Consider the following 17,589-nt stretch of genomic DNA (forward strand, 5'->3'; position numbering starts at 1 on the left):
CCGACTGGAAACACGCAGGGAGACGTTTGCACACCCGTGCGATGTGGCGCCAAACAGATTATTGACCGCTCCGTTCTAGCAGTTGCAATATATCTAGGTTGAAGTACGTAGTTTACTATATTATATTGATTAGTATATGTTTTTCGATTCTAGGTCAAAGAAACAACACAGTAATACCATCAGGATAGTTTTTTATTACGGCATGCGACGAACAAGGAGCAACCGGATCAAATCCGAAGAAAATTCATTGAGCGAGGACGTCCCGTTGAAAACAGGTAATGTCGTCTATCTAGCGTTCGTTAGGCAACCCAGTATCTTGTAAACGATCTGTTTACAGACGTCGTGTCCGTGCAGGACTATTATATCTACTCTAATGTGGTAAACATAAGAAATTAATCATTTTATGCGCCGTGTTTTAGTTCAGAAACCAATCACGGCGCTAACTACTAATAAAGACCCCATCAACAAAGCTGCACTGTTTATATGGTCTTTTATGTCCTCAATAATAAGATTGGACAGCTGATATATATGCTAAGTAGTTAGCTAGTTAAATTCTTTGGTGTGTGCTGTATTCTGCATTTACATATTTTGGTTGATACTTTTTGAGTTTGAACATTACAGGTTAGCATCTGCAGGATACTTTGGTAAGATACAGGAGTTGGACAGTGAAACTAAAACACCTGGTTTTATATCATAATAATGTATTAATATGGTGTAGGGCCTCCTTTTGCGGCCAATACAGCGTCAATTCGTCCTGGGAGGACATCCCGGTGCGACTGCTGGTCTCTGCTGCCCCAGATGGTGCCCTGCAGGCCAGATCCACGGGTGTGCGCAGCTCTCTACCGAACATGAGCTGTGGTGGCGTGAACCCTGTCGTTTCCTGAAAATGTGATGAAAAACTATAGGACGAAAATGTTCTATAGGGATTAGAACTGGAGACTGGCTAGGCCACTCCAGAACCTTGATATGCTTCTTATGGAGCCACTACTTGGTTATCCTGGCTGTGTGCTTTGGGTTATTGTCATGTTGAAAGACCCAGCCACAGTTATGTGAATATACAGTTATGTCTATAAATAAGTTTCTTTTACTGATTTAACATGAAATTGTATCTAAGAATTTTACAAATGAGTAAATCACTTATAATGATAAGTAATAATGATGTCAACCTGTGTCACTGCACTTTCTCAGTTTTCAGTCTGGCAGTGAGAGAGAGATGAGGGCCAGTGGGTACCGTACTCACCTGTGCTCTGTGCCCAGCTGGACACAGTAGTCCCGGCTGCACACAGTAGTCCCGGCTGGACACAGCTCTGTGTCCTTCTTGCATGGCTCTGGCTATGATGTAGGCCTTGTAAAGATGACGCAGAGTAACTCCGTAAACCAGTACGTCAGTAGGGTACCCTCCCACACCGTGTAGCCAGCAATGTCTGGGACCTTTAAGTAAAATAAATTATAAGGAAGTAAAAACTGATCCCTAATCCCCCAAAATTGCCCTTTCCCTGGTTAACAGAGCCACAATTGCATGTGGAATTTTTACAAACAAATTAGAATTGAATGTCCTTTGAGAATACAGTATATATGTTTTTTTTTGTGTTTTTGAAGGTTTTAGCTGTATAGGTGACATGACTTATGCACATTGTCCACTATGCAGTTTTATTTAAAAATTTCATTCAGGAATTGATGCAAATCCTGGACTTAATGACTTATTTGTTTGTACTGCAGCAGCGGAGCTTTTCAGACCACAGTACCACTACAGTAATATAAGCATGTGTCCCATATACAAGTATCAATTTCCATATCAGTTTCAGCTGTGGGGAAACACACATATATATGCATTGACCTTTCTCCTCACAGAGGGTCTAAATGGAGATGATGGGCTGAGTGGGACGGCAGCTGCTGCTGATCAGGTTAAGGAAGAACAGGAGGAAGAGGTTCCAGTTGCCAAGAAGATACATGGTGCAGGCTGGAGCCAGAAAGAGAACAAGACTAAACCAACTGTGGAAATGGACAGAAAAGGTGTGTGTGTGTGTGTGTGTGTGTGTGTGTGTGTGTGTGTGTGTGTGTGTGTGTGTGTGTGTGTGTGTGCGCGCACGCACCATAATAGGACATGCTTTAGTGATTTAAAATTAACATTTCATCAACATCTAGGGTTGATACATTATCTCATGCAGGTTAAAATATCAGCAGGTTTTCAAATGGAACATTATGGAAGCCTCACTGGATTTGTTTAATCTGTTATCATTCCTATTTACCCAGAACAGGGGTGCAAAACATATGGCCCCTGAGCTATATGCAGACCTCCTGATGGTTTGGTCCGGTCAGCAAGGAGCGGCAAAACCTAATTGTACACTTCCTGTCTTATTACCATGCAGTTGCTAGTTTATTCACTACAGGTCATTTTTCCCATAGAGTAGTGTGGTTTACAACTCTTCCACTGAAAAATGTCTTTGTCCAATAAACATTAGATTGATTCTGAATGTAGAGTGTTCCAGAAATTATGGTTAAAAAAGTATGAAGTATATTGGGCCGTTATGGCATCTGAGCTGATTTGCTTTTACTAATTTATTTTGTTGAGGCAAACTTTAGCTGAAGATTTGGCCAGGCAATTGGAAGGACAGAGTAAAAACCTTCGGTTGTTTTTCCATTGTTATAGATGACATTTTATTTGTATTTTTATTGATACTGCCATATTGTAGTTATATTAACAGGCATAATCAAAAACGCAAGTATGAAGTGGATAGATAACAATGTCTCAATACCTCAGATAACCAGAAAATGCTATGACAAGGGGCACAAAGCACCTTTATACACTCAAAGCTAACCATTTGCTAAAATAAGCAAATAAATATTTGACCTAGATTTCAAAATTGAAAATGAAAATTGAGTCCCAAATGAAAACTGGAAGACTGTTTCATAAGTGAGGAGCTTTATACAAGAAGTCTGTTCCCCCCAGCTTATTTCTCTAATTCTAAGAACTAAGAGAAACCCTGAAGGCAAGGTGGGTTATAGCATATACTGAGTTACTCTGATACACTTGGGGCCAGACCATTTAGCATGTTACATGCTAACAAGAGTATTTTAAAGTTTAGAAGAAACTAAACTGAGTCAGTATACAAGGTAGTATACGAGATAGTTTGTATAGAGTTAGAGTTTATTAAATTGTTTTTAGAGTATTTAGAAGCATTTAGCACAGCATTTTTAGAGCATTTAGAACAGTTAAAAGATCACTGGAATAATCCAATCTTGATTAAATTAAAGCATGGACTAATGTTTCTGCTGATGTCCAATGAGGAAAGTATAAGTTTTAGTTTAGTAATGTGTAAATGGAAGCAAGCAGGTTTAGTAACGTTTTAGTGTCAAATGAGTATGGGTGTCACAATTCTCTAATTCCTCGATTTCATTGTATTTCCGATTTTAGGGTCATGAATCAATTCAATTCTCGATTTACAGCAGAGAGGCCTATGCCAGTTTTATTTACAATATATTATTTCAAAAGGTGGGTTTGAAAAGTGATACAAGTGATCTGTAATACACTACATTAGGCACTAATGGTCAAATTTAAATAATTTAATTAAGATAAATGTAACAATCTTGTTCTCAGTGGAAAACAACAAAAACAAATAAATAACAAAAATGAGGGGTCACAGAGGGTACCTGCTATCTAGTGGCTTTTTTTGGTAGCAGCAATGTGCACTATTAAAACAGCAATGTGCAACATAAAAAAAAAAAAAAAATTCAGGAACAGTCATGTAATAATAATAATAATCTTTATTTGTATAGCACCTTTCATACATACACTGTAAAAAAAAGACATGTCTGGCAACAATAAACAGTTACCGTAAAATTACAGTAAAATGCCACACAATTCAACAATGAATTACTGTAAAATTACAGATTTTCCCTGTATTTATTCTTTGTAATTTCACAGCCAAATTTGAGTAAAATTACAAATTTTCGTTGTAAGAAAACACAGCTAGAATGTTAAAATAATACAGAATTAAAAACACTGTGTCTGTCATCCACTGTACAAATGATAGTTGAAGAAGTTAACAGTTTGAATACAATATGTCAAGAATTCACCAAGAAACAGATCACAGGCATACTAGCTACTAAAACAACCTTAATGCGGACGGACATAAAAGTTGTAATGACTTGTTTGGATGGGGCAGATTTGCATTCATCATGCAGCTCTCATCTTTCAACAGAGTACAGAATGTCACAGTACGTCAAACAAAACTATCCCTACATGCAGCCACAGGCTATTTATCTAGGTACAGATGAAAATAGGAGGGATTGCTACGTGCAGTATATTTCTGTGAAGGAAACTTTAAAAGCATTGTTAAAAGACCCTGGTGTGAGGCAGGAGTGTTCAAAGTCCCACAGTTATGCTACATCTACTGTCTGATGTAAGTGATGGAATTGTTCAAGTCCAACAGCCTTTTTATGGAGCCAGGTTTAACCTTAAAGCTCATATTATACCAGGATGCTTTTGAGGTTGTAAACCCTCTTGGATCAGCAAGGCAAAAGCACAAGATTGTAGGTGTATACTTTACACTTGCTAATTTTGAGCCATTCCATCGTTCTTGTGTTGACAACCTTCAGCTTGTGCTTATGTGCCTTGAGAAGGATTTGAAAAACTTTCCACATGACAAACTGTTTGCAAAGTTGTTGTCAGACTTACGAGACCTTGAGACATGGAATTGTGACCAGGTTGTGCGGGCAACAGTGTTGTGCATTGTTGGGGATAATCTTGGCTCCCACAGGTGGGTTCGTTGAAAACTTCAGCCGCACAGGTTACTTCTGTAGGTTCTGTTGCTTTCCCACAATGGAAATTCATAATGTTGCAGAGCAATTTCCTGTTAGGACAGTTGAAACTTACAAGGAAGCTGTGCAAGAGCTATGTGACACAGAGGCAGCAACTGTGAAGGGTGTGAAGTTTGACTCTGTATTCACTACTCTTGAATATTTCCATGTTTGCCAGCCAGGCCTCCCACCTTGCATAGGTCATGACCTGTTTGAAGTTGTTGCGTATGACCTTGTAATTTACATTAGGCACTTTGTGAATGTGAAAAAAATGATGCTAGGTCTTCTCCCTCTGAAGTTACTGAAGGTGGTAGAAAAGTTGGTGGACAGTCAGCAGAGAACTGGTGTCTTCTGAGACTTCTACCTCTGATCATTGGTGACAAAGTGAAAGACACACAGGACCAGGTGTGGCAACTACTGATTCAGCTGAAAGAGATTGTTGATTTGGTCTGTGCCCCCAATATATCTGTAGCTCAGATAAGTTTCCTCAGCGTTCAGATTCAGGATTATCTGGAAACAAGGATACAACTCTTTGCAGCTGAGAAACTTAAACCAAAGCATCACTTCCTCACCCACTATTCTTCTTTGATTCTGAAATTTGGCCCTCTTATAAGGTTGTGGACAATGAGGTTTGAAAGCAAACACTCATACTTCAAAAGATGCTCAAGAAGAAAACAGAACTTCAAAAATGTCTGTCAAACACTTGCAAACAACCATCAGCTCCTTCAGGCATATCTGAATGCAAGCTCTTTCTTTCCACCAACTTTACAAGTGAAAAATGCAACACCTTATCATCCTGACTTTTACAGTGATGCAGTATGTAATGCCATTGAAGGTAGTTTGCTTCCAGATCCTGATATGGTGTCCACTGAGGTGCAGTTGATGGGTACATCCTATAAAAAGAAATTCTTTCTTTGCACAAAGAATGATGACTGTGTGGAATTTGGACAAATTGAGCTCATTCTGATCAAAGACAACAAGCTTGTCTATTTCCTTGTGAGCCCACACATATCAGCCTACATGCCACAGTATGGTCTTTATAATATTGGTGAACCAGCAACACAGATGCTTTGTATCAGTGCTTTACACTGCTTGAATTTTTATCCACTTCCTGCATATAGTCTGTGTGGAATGACAGTCCTGTCCTTGAAACACAGTGTTTTTGATGTGTAGTGTTCTTTGACATGAAAAGTTTATAGTATTGGTACACTGAAGATCTCCTAAACACCCAATAGTGGATGTTTTTGCTCATTTTTTTGTGGTGTATGTGATTTTGTTTTGGTGATTATTAGGGGTGTCACGATTTCGATATTTAATCGAAATCGATCAAAATTTTCACGATCTTGAGCCTCGAAGTCAAAAAGAGGATCGACAATCCCTTCCTCTAAGCTACGCAAGCACCCACACTACGCAAAGTAAAGCCTGGTTTATACTTAATGTGACGCTAGAGTCTGCGCACCGAAAATGATGTAATCGCGGTGGCTCTGTTGTGCGCGAGCGCAATTTACCAAGTCATGTTTGCCGGGTTCATACACCTTCACAAGGTGGAATTAAAGCAGTTGTATGTCACTTTCAAGGTCCATTTCAATAATTCCCAGCACGTTAAACCTAATTAAGTTAAATATTTATACATATACTCGTCATGATTCTAAATAATTAGCTTTTTCATTACATTATTTAATGGTTGTTTATTTTCAAAACTTAAAGCCCAATCTTAGCGTCTTCACGTTCTGTCATGTTTCGTCCTGGATTTAGAAGAGGCTCGTATTTGTTAACGTAATACAAGAGAACTGTTCATTCAGACAGCTTTATCAGAGGGGTCCATGTACAAATGATGAACAAAGGGGGGGGTGGCGACGTGACCGTAGCGCGCGACTCCGCACAACTCGCGTGAACCTGCGCGAGCGGCGAAGGCGTTTATACTTGGCGATCGATCGCGATATAATACTTAATTTGTGTCCATTCACCCCCCGCTAACAATTTACACTCGCCACACAACCCCCCCGGTCAACAATTTAAACTCGCCGCCATAGTGGCACACTCATTGACTAGACATGTTATAGTTGGCACGCCATGTGTCAAAGGTTGCCGACCCCTGAACTACAGTGAGTCCCCGCTTAACAACATGTCTGGTTAACGACGGATCGGAGTTACGACGATTTTTTTTTTAATTTTGCGTGGTGCGTGGAGGAGCAGTGGTAGCACAGTGGAGTGTTGCGGAGTTTTATGTACGATACGCTGGGCTGAGGCATTGTTAGTTTTTTCTATACTGTATTTACGATCAAAGTATATCTAAATCTAGGGTCACACTTAACAACGAAAACTGATTTACGACGGACTTTTCAATCTCTAAGCCCATCGTTATGTGGGGACTCACTGTAGTTCGTTTTCATTAGTATGAACTGAACTTTGAACTCATGTGAACTGGCACAAGACTCTGTGTGTGTGTGTGTGTGTGTGTGTGTGTGTGTGTGTGTAAGTAAGTAAGTAAGTAAGTAAAATTTATTTATATAGCACTTTTCTCAGACAAAGGCCACAAAGTGCTTTACATATAGAAAATACAACTAAAATATATAAAACACCACACAATATATAAATAAAACAACACAATTCACGAAGACATAATGCGTTTCTGTCTGGTCCATTTATCCAAATGCTTGTTTAAACAGGTAGGTCTTTAAATGCTTTTTAAAAGATTCCACAGACACAGCCAATCTTAAAGACAGGGGGAGTGCATTCCACAGTTTGGGAGCAATGACCGCAAAAGCTCGATCTCCACGAGTCTTTAAGCGAGAACGTGGAACAGTCAGTGAATTCAAATCACTCGATCTAAGAGAACGAGCTGGCACATATGGGTGAAGCAGATCAACCAAATAATTAGGGGCCTGGCCATGCAACGCTCTGTAAGTAAGTGTTAATATTTTAAACTGGATCCTGTATTCAACAGGAAGCCAGTGTAAAGATATTAACAGAGGAGTGATATGCGAGCGTCTGTTAGATTTAGTAATTAGTCTTGCTGCAGCGTTTTGAATCATCTGTAAACGGTCACGGGCTGATATTGTGAGTGAAGAGAAAAGAGCATTACAGTAATCAATGCGAGTTGAGATAAATGCATGCACAAGCATCTCCAGCTCTGAATCTGAAACTACCCTCCTCAATTTACTGATGTTTCTTAAATGGAAGAAACAAGATCTTGACAACAGTTTAACATGCGCGTCCAACAACAGCGACTGATCAAATACAACTCCCAAATTCCTCAGGTTTGAGTGGACTGCAGGGGACAGCGACCCAAGATTTACCCTAATTAATGGAATAATTTTCTCAGGAGCAACAATTAAAACTTCAGTTTTTTCAGCATTTAGCTGCAGGAAGTTTTTTGTTGTCCATTCCCTGACGGCATCCACGCAGTCTATTAGCCTCTGCAAACTCTGGACCTCATTAGGTTTAAATGAAAAGTAGAGCTGGATATCATCAGCAAACAAATGATAAGCTACTTTAAAACTTTTTATAATCTGGCCCAAGGGCAACATATACAGTGAGAACAACAAGGGCCCCAAAACCGAACCCTGTGTGTGTGTGTGTGTGTGTGTGCGTGCGTGCGTGAACCTGAATATGAGACTGGTGGGTCAAAATGACCCTAAAAAAATCTTTGTACCCTGGAGTTGTACAGCTTTCATGAAAATATTAACAAAGGTTTTCTTCACTTTGTCCAATCTTCGAGACACTGTAGGAAAAGTAATCAAACTTCATGTTGAAAAAAGATCAATAAGGGGTTATATGCAGTCTCTTCAGTTAAATGTGGTGGCAGGTCATTTTTGACGCTTAAGACAACAGAGCTTTTGATTTTTCTACTTGTAGCAAGTTGTCTGGCAAACTCCACTCAAGCCTCCATTACATTTCCCTATGAAGTAGACTCTCCCCATAATCTGTGATAAACCTAAATTGGCTGAATTTACAAGAGTTTAAGCCCACACTTAAAGTAAGGAGTAATCTTGTGTGCATGACACCATGAAGAAAGGAGCAAGCTCTACTTTTTTTTTTTTTGAAAACTAGACAATACTTGATGTGGTCTCTTTAAGAAAAGTGCAACGTTAACTAGCTCCGCCTTTGTATCCACATGCAAATCAAGCTAATTAACATTAGAACATGTAATAATTAAATTTTTACTAGTAGAAATTAAATATTTACATGTAGGAATACAATTTTTACTAGTAAGAATTCTATTCTTGATACCAAAAATATAATTTTCACTAGTAAAATTTATATTGTTGATATCAAAAATATAATTTGTACATGTAATAATTAAATTCTTACTAGTAGAAATTAAATATTTACTAGTAGAAATAACATTTTTACTAGTGAAAAATGAATTCTTACTTGAATGAATTTAATTTATGATATCAATAATTAAATTTGTACTAGTGTACACATGTATTAATTTAATTCCTGATATCAAGAAAAAGGGAATAAAAACTAAAATGGCTTGCCATAGGTGTATTACAGATCACTTGTATCACTTTGAATCACTTATATCAAACCCACCTTTTGAAATAAGATATTGTAAATTTGATTAATAAAACCAATGACTGACCATAGACTAATCTAAAACTAGCATAGGCCTCTGCTGTAAATTGAGAATCGAATCGAGACCCTAAAATCAGAAATACAATCGAATTGAGGGATTTAGAGAATCGTGACACTCCTAGGGATTATCATGCACGTGACACAATTATACAATTATCAAAAACATTTTTAAGCTACATTCACATTAACAGGCTGAAGTGGCACAAATCCGTCACTCAGATCTGATGTTTTCAGAGCAGTATGGATACATAAATCTGATGTTTTCAAATCTGACATGAGTCACTTCCATATGTGGTCCTAGATTGGCTGCCGCGTAATCTTAATTGCATGAGTTCTGTTCATGGAAATTCTATAGAAGTCTATAGAAATTGTGATAAAATGGATTCGTCCTTCATCTGGAACTGCTTTTTTGTAGAGATGGAAGACCTGGCAAGACTAATTACAACTGTGCTACCAGACTGCCAAGTGGAGACTGTAATTGATACACTTGAAAGCATTGGCGTGAGCTCAATAGATGATTTGGGCTTTGTGGAACCAGATGACCTTAAAGCTGTCTTGAAGAAAGTTCAATCAAGAAAGCTTCTTGCTTATGCCAGAGGTAAGTAAAACAATGTTAGCTGCTCCTCTGTATATTCCATGTTATATTGATGGCATGTACAGTACAGCTTATTAGATTCACCAAGTTACATCTAATGCTATTTATTCTTAATAACCCCTAGCAATCTTATAATAAAACCTTTTTGAGGCTGGATTTATTTCAAGTTTTGTTGCAATTGCTTTTAGTCGACTCAACTTTATTTTGGAAGCTGTAGATTTGGTGCTGTCTAAAACTTGATTCAGTGTTTCAAATATTTGTATCTTATTTACATTAATGAAGGTAGACAAAATATTCTAAAGACCTTAGTGTAATACAATTCAACAGCAGCCTTCAAAATGAGAATTTGATCTGCATTTTTTGCATTTATAATCTTTCTGAAAGGTTAGATTACATGCTTTCATTCAATAAAACTATGTGGACATTAACATCATCTTTTCATCATGCACTTGATAAGCCAAATGATTATAACGTTTTTTGCTAAAGTTAACACTTATGCAGTCAACAGCAAATTCATATAAAAATTAGTGTCTGACTTCCATTTTAACTCTTCATCAGCCCTGCTCAGCCCTTCAGAAAGACATAATTCTGGACAAGAGTGGTTCCTAATCTCACCTGCAAGCTCACAGGACACACTGCGATTTCACCCTTGTGTCAGAGGTAAGTCCATGTGTATAGTTTTGATTAAACATCCAAGTTGTGTGTCATCTTCATCTTGACATATCAGCCTTTTTCTCAATGATGTTCACATTCTTTTGCTCTGGATAATCCACAGATTTTCCAGAACCAAGGTTTTGGTAGAAAAACTTTCTATTGAATGTGGCATCTTTATGAAAAGTGTATTACGTTGGTTAATCCAGAGTAACATGGACATTGTGTGTGGAAATCAATGTAGTTTTATTGTTTAGTTTTTAAAATCATTCGCTGTTTTGAGCACAAGTCATCCATTCAATTGTATTATGGTTTAGCATCCGCTCTGAGCTGGCCATTTTCCACTCTTCGTCACAATGCACATTGGAATAAAATGAGTATTGTGAGATTGTTGTAATCTTGAGTGACCACACAATATCTGTGTCTAATTCTGTGTCACAATATCTGTGTCTTTAACATGACACCTACTGCAATAAAGCATTACTAGATTTTTGCAGCCTTTACTTGGCCTCCAGGTCTCTCTGGGAATTCAGGTGGAGACTTTCAGGATGGGACTCTCCCAAGCTCTTCTGAAAGCTCACAGTCAATACCATGGGGTACAACCTCCACAAATGCAGGCAAGTGCAAATACAGCACTAGAGTACCTAATAGAAGGGAATGTAAGCAAAATGATTAGCACGTTTTGGTAAAGTTAACACTTATGCAGTCTTAAAAGCAAATATGTATAAAAATGTATGTAGACTGCCATTTTAACTCTTCATTAGCCCTGCTCAACCCTTCAGAGATACATAATTCAGGACAAGAGTCGTTTCCGAGCTCTCCTGCAAACTCGTCATCACAGGCCACACCGCGACTTCACCCTTGTGTCAGAGGTAAGTCAAATTATGATGAATGGCCATGTACTGTACATTAAAATTCTAATACAATCAAAAAATATAACAGATCCTACACACAGTGGAACCATCCAACCATGCAGATAGCTTTGATTGAACATCCAGGTTGTAATACGTAAAACGCAAGATCCATTAGCAGGCTGTTTTATTGATAACAACAAGGGAATGCAATGGTACAAACATACAGAACCATGCACTGATGGCGTGAGGGGTTTAAGTAGGGAGTGGGTGATGAGGAGTAGGCGGCTGAAACAAAGGGCAGACATAACAAGCAACACCTGGCAAATGAGAGGGGCAGAGACAAGGAGCATGAGAGAAAACAAACAGAACCCACATGGCAGTGATAGGGAGACGTAAACAAGATAGACGGGCAAACAAACAGACAGGCAGAGCAAGACAGACAGACAGATAGACAAGACAAAGACAAGCAGACAATCAAGACAAGACAGGCAGATAGACAGACAAGACAAACCCTTACACAGATTTCTATTTCAGTAAGCTATATTGATTACAGTATTGTCCTTTACAGATTTCTATGTTGACAACTCGGTGCCCTCCAAAAATAACAGTGATGTGATACCATCAGAACTGGACAATGATTGGCACTTCAACTTCAGCATACCTTGGAATATCATGCCATCACACATAAAAGACACTCTCAAGAATCAAGAACGCCCATCTGCTAGGGACAGAAGAAAGGTTATCAGGCTGGTAGTTGCAGAAATCCTGGCGGTGTGTAAAAGTCCAATGAAGAAACACTTGAGTGAAATTGCCCGCAAGATGGTGTTGGCCTATCCTAAATCATTCAAGGATGTAATTGAGGGTCAGGTAGTAGGAACTGGCTATGATTCTCTTACAAAACAACTGCAGTGCAGAGTGGACAACTACAGAAGAACACAGCCAATGATTATGACTCAAAACCGCTCTGGTGAAAAAAGTAGACGGCGGAAGAATATATATGGGTGTGTCAGCCCTGATGCGCTAGTTGTAAACGTTGAGGTACAACAAAAGAACAAAGAAGAACTTCAGAGAATGTTTGAGAAAAATGACAAGGACAGGAATAAAATTGAGATGTTGATGATGGGCACATTTGCTTCCCAAAGAAGAGACGTATTTGACGAAAAAGACACACAAACAATGAAAGAAGAATGGCCCTACCTCTTCGAGTCCATTGGATTGAAGACACATTTCAAGCAGCTAACTGGTGTCCACATAGATGAAGAATTTAAAGAAACCATGAGCAAGAAATTCAGACGTGTTTTGCATTACTTCAAGTGTCTGAACCGAGAAGTAGGAAATTGTGCAGCAAAGCTACTTCAGGATATCCATTCGGCAAATACAAGTGACGATGCATGTGGCGCTGTGTTGATGCTGTTACTCCACTTCAAAGAAGACGAAAGAAAGATCTTTGTTCAGGTTGAAGACACCTGCGTGTCATCTGAAGTAAGACCAGAGGATCTACCCCCAACTCCATGCATTGTGGTGTGTGGTAAGTGAAAGCAAGCATGTCTGGCTGTATAAATGAAAAGGTTTGGGTTTGTCAGAATCTTCTTATTCAGTGTTTGTCAAGTTTATATTTCCTTCACTGGCCTTTAATTAGGATTATCCTATTCTCTTAAAAAAAGACAGTGGTTTTGTATAGAACCATGAACACAGGAAAATTGCTTTTGCACTGTGAAATGGTTCTTAATATTGAAGGTTCTTCAGGAGCATGTGTTGTGTATGGTTCTACATAGAATCTTTTTGAAAAGCTCGACATTGTAACAACAGCAGAATAATTTTTGGTGCTGGATAGAACTATATGCAACACATTCAACAACAGTCTGAAGAACCATTTTTGCATATTTGCAAAGAACCCTTGCAAATACACAAAGCATATAGATAGTTTTTTTTTGAGTGTTCATGCTTCTAGATAGAACCTGTTAAATGAAACATTTTTGTATGTGTTCACAGGAGACAGCCCGCTGACGGCGGTAGAGTTTATGGTGGCAGTAGACCAGGTGGTTGTAATGGAAAGGATTTCCACATTCACCAGTGCAATGGTTTCCATGTTCATGATGTACTACATCATGAACATTGATTACCCTGCTGAGGTTTGCACCACCCTGGAGTTCCTTCAAAGGTATTTTCTAACTTTGTGATTGAATATGGGTTCATGAAATATTCTCCAAACTGGATGCTGATTAGTCAACTACTACCTATTTAAGTCCAAACAGATTGCCAAGTATTATAAAATTTACCACTGCAGCCAGCCAAAGAGTATTTAATCTTTTATAATACCATGAACGGCATATTTTTTCTCTTTCAATTTAAGTAGTATAAGCCATCTTGCCACTAAAGTGGCAAATGCCACTATCTTTGATCTCGATTTCCCCAGACAGAGGTCTTGGGGGTCACCCCAAAATGTGTTACTATAAGGGTAAGGTTGGATTGGCTGCTCAAAATAAGTCAAAAATAGAATTCCAACAGTTAGTCAGTTTTGGACAAAACCAAAACATGTGTGCATGTGTTACTGGTTCTATTTGACATCTTTCACACATTGGATTCATGTTTTGAACAAATTTGCCCAGTCTTGCTTTAGTCCAATGTAAGCGATGAACTTTTAATTGAACAGCATGTCTTAAACATATGGAGGAGGACTGTATGTTATCTATAATATTTTGCCACACTTCGGCAGATATATTTATAGAAAGTTCCTCCTCCCACTGTTGCTTTAATACAACTAAGGGTTTCATATCAAATGAATTCAATAACTGATAGGTAGTACCAATTACATTTTTTGTTTGTGGGTGATCATTCAAAGCTGTATCTAAAAATGATGAAGGTAAAGATGGGAATTGAGAATAGACACAAATCAACGTAACTGCAAATACCTAAAAAAAAGTGAGCATGAGTAATATCAAATTCATTTCTAAAAGATGCAAATCTTATCAATAAACAGATGCTTTTTAAGACCTTAACTATAATATCTAACCTCATACACAATAATTTACTGTTTCTCAAAATTAAAAAGCCATATTATAAGTGCAACATACAAGTCTAATTTTTACACTATTCTACCAACAGATGCATTTTCAAAATTAACCCTGACAGTGGCTCCAAAGTGGCAAAACAAGAGAAAAGAAAACGGGTTGCTGTCAACCCCAGGGTCCTTTCTCTCATTTCCAGGATCTCAGAGTACGATTGGATGGAGTGACTGGTGAGTTATTTTTTCATGTGAATGATTTAAGTCACTAATTCACTGCTGAATGACTTTCTTAAATCTTATAATAATAGTACCAACGTAGTACTCTCTGCCTCTCTTTTTCCTTCACTCACATACACAGTCTTTCTCTCTTTCGCTCTCTCCGCTGTACACACACACACACACACACTCTCTCCTGCCTCACCCCCAAACAGTTTCTCTCTCTCTCTCATTCGGCCTCTCTCCTGTCCCACCACACAGTCTCTCTCTCTCTCCCGCTCTATCTTGTCCCACCACACACACACAGAGTCTCTCTCTCTATCTCTTTCCTGCCCCACAACACAGTCTCTCTCTCTCTCTCTCTCTCTCTCTCTCTCTCTCTCTCGATCTCTCTCACTCACTCACTCTTTCTCTGACCCCCCCCCTCTGCAAAGTAATTCTTATGTATTGCAAAGTTTGAACAGGTTATCTTATGGAAAAAAAAAATCTCCTAATGCCTTATATATTTGTGCCTCCTCAGGAAAAGCCCTTGATTGCCCAGGATTGAGAATTGAGGACCAAATATTTTATACTATTCACTTGCTTGAGCAGAGTGGAGCAGTATTGCGTTCTAAACTTTAAATGTTGTTTCAAATAAAAGGCTATTGTTCAGTACTCTGTATGTGTTTCAATTTACAGATGGTTAGGTAGCAGAGTTATTAATGTATATTTAGAGAATTGGAAATGGGAAATTTTACGTAATATTTTACTTCAAATCTTAATTCACTATAATTCCAGCTTTGGTCAAATGTAGATGTTAGGCTGCTGTTTTTGGTTAAATATAATTTCTTTGATAACATGGTCTTTTAATATACCATGAATTTACTGTTTGAAAATGGAAAATTACTGTGAAGTTACAATAGACATTGCAGTTTATTACACTGTATTGAAAGTAATTTTATAGGACAGTTCCGTTAAATACATTTTTGTTAAGTTTTCTAATTGATTTATTACTTAATTTACAGCAAACGTGTAAACAAACAAACAATATTTTGCATTAAAATAAACACACAGAAGGAAAAAAGTAAAACAACTTTATTGTTCTGTGTTTTTACACTGAAGACTGCATTTTAGGGGTGGGAATCGTTTACTATCTCACGATTCGATTCCGGATTTTGGGGGCCACAATTAAAAAAACGATTTGATTTATAAAAATGTCTGCTTCAGTCTATAAAATCTGCATGATATACTACAGTCTGCTTTGCAAGACAGAACAACAAATACAGAAAATTAAGTGTCTTTCACATTTAATTAACAAAAATTAAGTGCTTTGGTAAAATAAAATGGTTTTTGTTGTTACCAAAATTCTTGAGCTTCATTTTGCGAGCTGTCAGGGCTGGCTCGGATGCAGTTCCCCCAGCCGTCGCTAGGGGCACCAGAGTCAGTCCCAGACTAAACCGACGTAACCGTACGTTCTCAGCCAGTCTCTGCTTTCTCTGTGATTGCTTATCGTTTAATGGTGTCTCGCCACCTCTCTCTGTTATGCTTTTTCTTTACTTATTCGAGTATCTTATGCGTCGCTTCCTGACCCATCTCAAGTTTTCCCAATCCTGTATGTCTTCCTATCCGTTTTGCCTTTATTTTTGGGAAGGGTTTTATTTTGCTGCAGCGTTTTTTGCCAGTTACTTCTGCTGGTGTCCTTGGTTTTGTTTTCGCGTTGCATTTATCCGCGCTGTTTTTTAGTTACTGTTGTTGTTTTGTTTCTTCCTCCCGTCTCACTACGGTTGAGTGTTATTTTTCACGCGTTGTATTTTCTGCATTGGTTTTTTGTTTCTATTTACTCCGTGCCCTCACGGTTTTGCTTTCGATTCTCTTGCGCGTTGAGTCTTCCGTGTTGTTTTGTTTGTTCGTTCTGGGTCGCTGTGCGCGTTTCCCTCTCGCTAATACATTTGACGAGTGTCAAACGTCTTGCTCTTGCGAGCCGGCACTTGGGTCCATCCTTCTCTATATTATTTCTCACCCTTCTCTATATTAACGCTCCCGTGCTCACCGCGTTACACAAACCTTGCACACGAGCTACATTGTGTCCAGTTCGGTCTTCCCCGGCATTCGGTAAAAACCAAAATGAACCCATATTTTTGCCTTAAATGAAGACCGGACAGGTTGAATATCTCTTTCCTCCATGTGTTTTGAACCTTTTCCGCGCATGAGTGTGTCCCAGAACATGCTGCTAACATGCTAAAGTCTCGCGTAATTTTGTAATTACGTAACGCGAGACTTCACCACGACTTAGAATCGATTTTGGGACATTTAAAATCAATTCTGAATCATAGTAAATGAGAATCAATTTTTGATATATGAATCGATTTTTTGGCACACCTCTACTGCATTTATACACTGATAATTACTAAATTAACTCAAGACCCTTAAAAAAAATACAATCCCCTTATAAAACAAGAAATTCTTGTAATTAAAATTTACAGACTTTGTATATTTAAAAGAGTTTTCTTTAAAAAAGTCATTTTCCTGTATTTTACAGGTATATTCTCTTATGAAAGACAGAAAAATAATGTTTTTTTTACGGTGTACATGCAACTCAAAGTGCTTTACAGAATAAATAAAAAGAAACATTAAAAGGAAGCAAAGATAAGACAAAAAGAAAATGTTAAAAGAAATTAAAGATTAAAAGGAAACAAACAATAAAATAATGACAAATTATAAAATAATAATGTAATAAAATAAATATAAAAATAACAAAATGTAACTAAATAAGATAATGTAAAAAAGTAAAGTAAATAAGATAATAATCTGGAAAACTTAAAATAATTTGAACAGAGTTAGTGTTTAACTAAAAGCAGATCTAAACAGGAAAGTTTTGAGACTCTTCTTGAAGCTATGCAGGG

The 17,589-nt window shown here is 38.0% G+C and overlaps 1 protein-coding gene across 4 annotated transcripts; it reads left to right on the plus strand.

Annotated features, from left to right (window-relative positions):
- Positions 1-10: 10 nt before the first annotated feature.
- On the plus strand, positions 11-15,358 carry LOC143475749 (uncharacterized). 4 transcript variants are annotated; one of them, XM_076973671.1, is made up of 10 exons: positions 11-275; positions 1,852-2,013; positions 9,800-9,982; positions 10,538-10,639; positions 11,128-11,247; positions 11,395-11,502; positions 12,053-13,012; positions 13,477-13,645; positions 14,590-14,722; positions 15,228-15,358. In XM_076973671.1, exons 1-9 carry the CDS (start codon positions 137-139, stop codon positions 14,717-14,719), a joined length of 2,073 nt encoding a protein of 690 aa, XP_076829786.1. In that variant the 5' UTR covers positions 11-136; the 3' UTR covers positions 14,720-14,722; positions 15,228-15,358. The 4 variants fall into 4 exon arrangements, with proteins under 4 accessions (XP_076829786.1, XP_076829788.1, XP_076829787.1 ...); XM_076973673.1 differs by having other exon boundaries at positions 11,413-11,502; XM_076973672.1 differs by having other exon boundaries at positions 11,146-11,247.
- The last annotated feature ends 2,231 nt before the right edge of the window (positions 15,359-17,589 follow it).

Source organism: Brachyhypopomus gauderio, chromosome 14 (assembly GCF_052324685.1).
Source record: "Brachyhypopomus gauderio isolate BG-103 chromosome 14, BGAUD_0.2, whole genome shotgun sequence".
Classification (NCBI taxonomy): domain Eukaryota; kingdom Metazoa; phylum Chordata; class Actinopteri; order Gymnotiformes; family Hypopomidae; genus Brachyhypopomus; species Brachyhypopomus gauderio.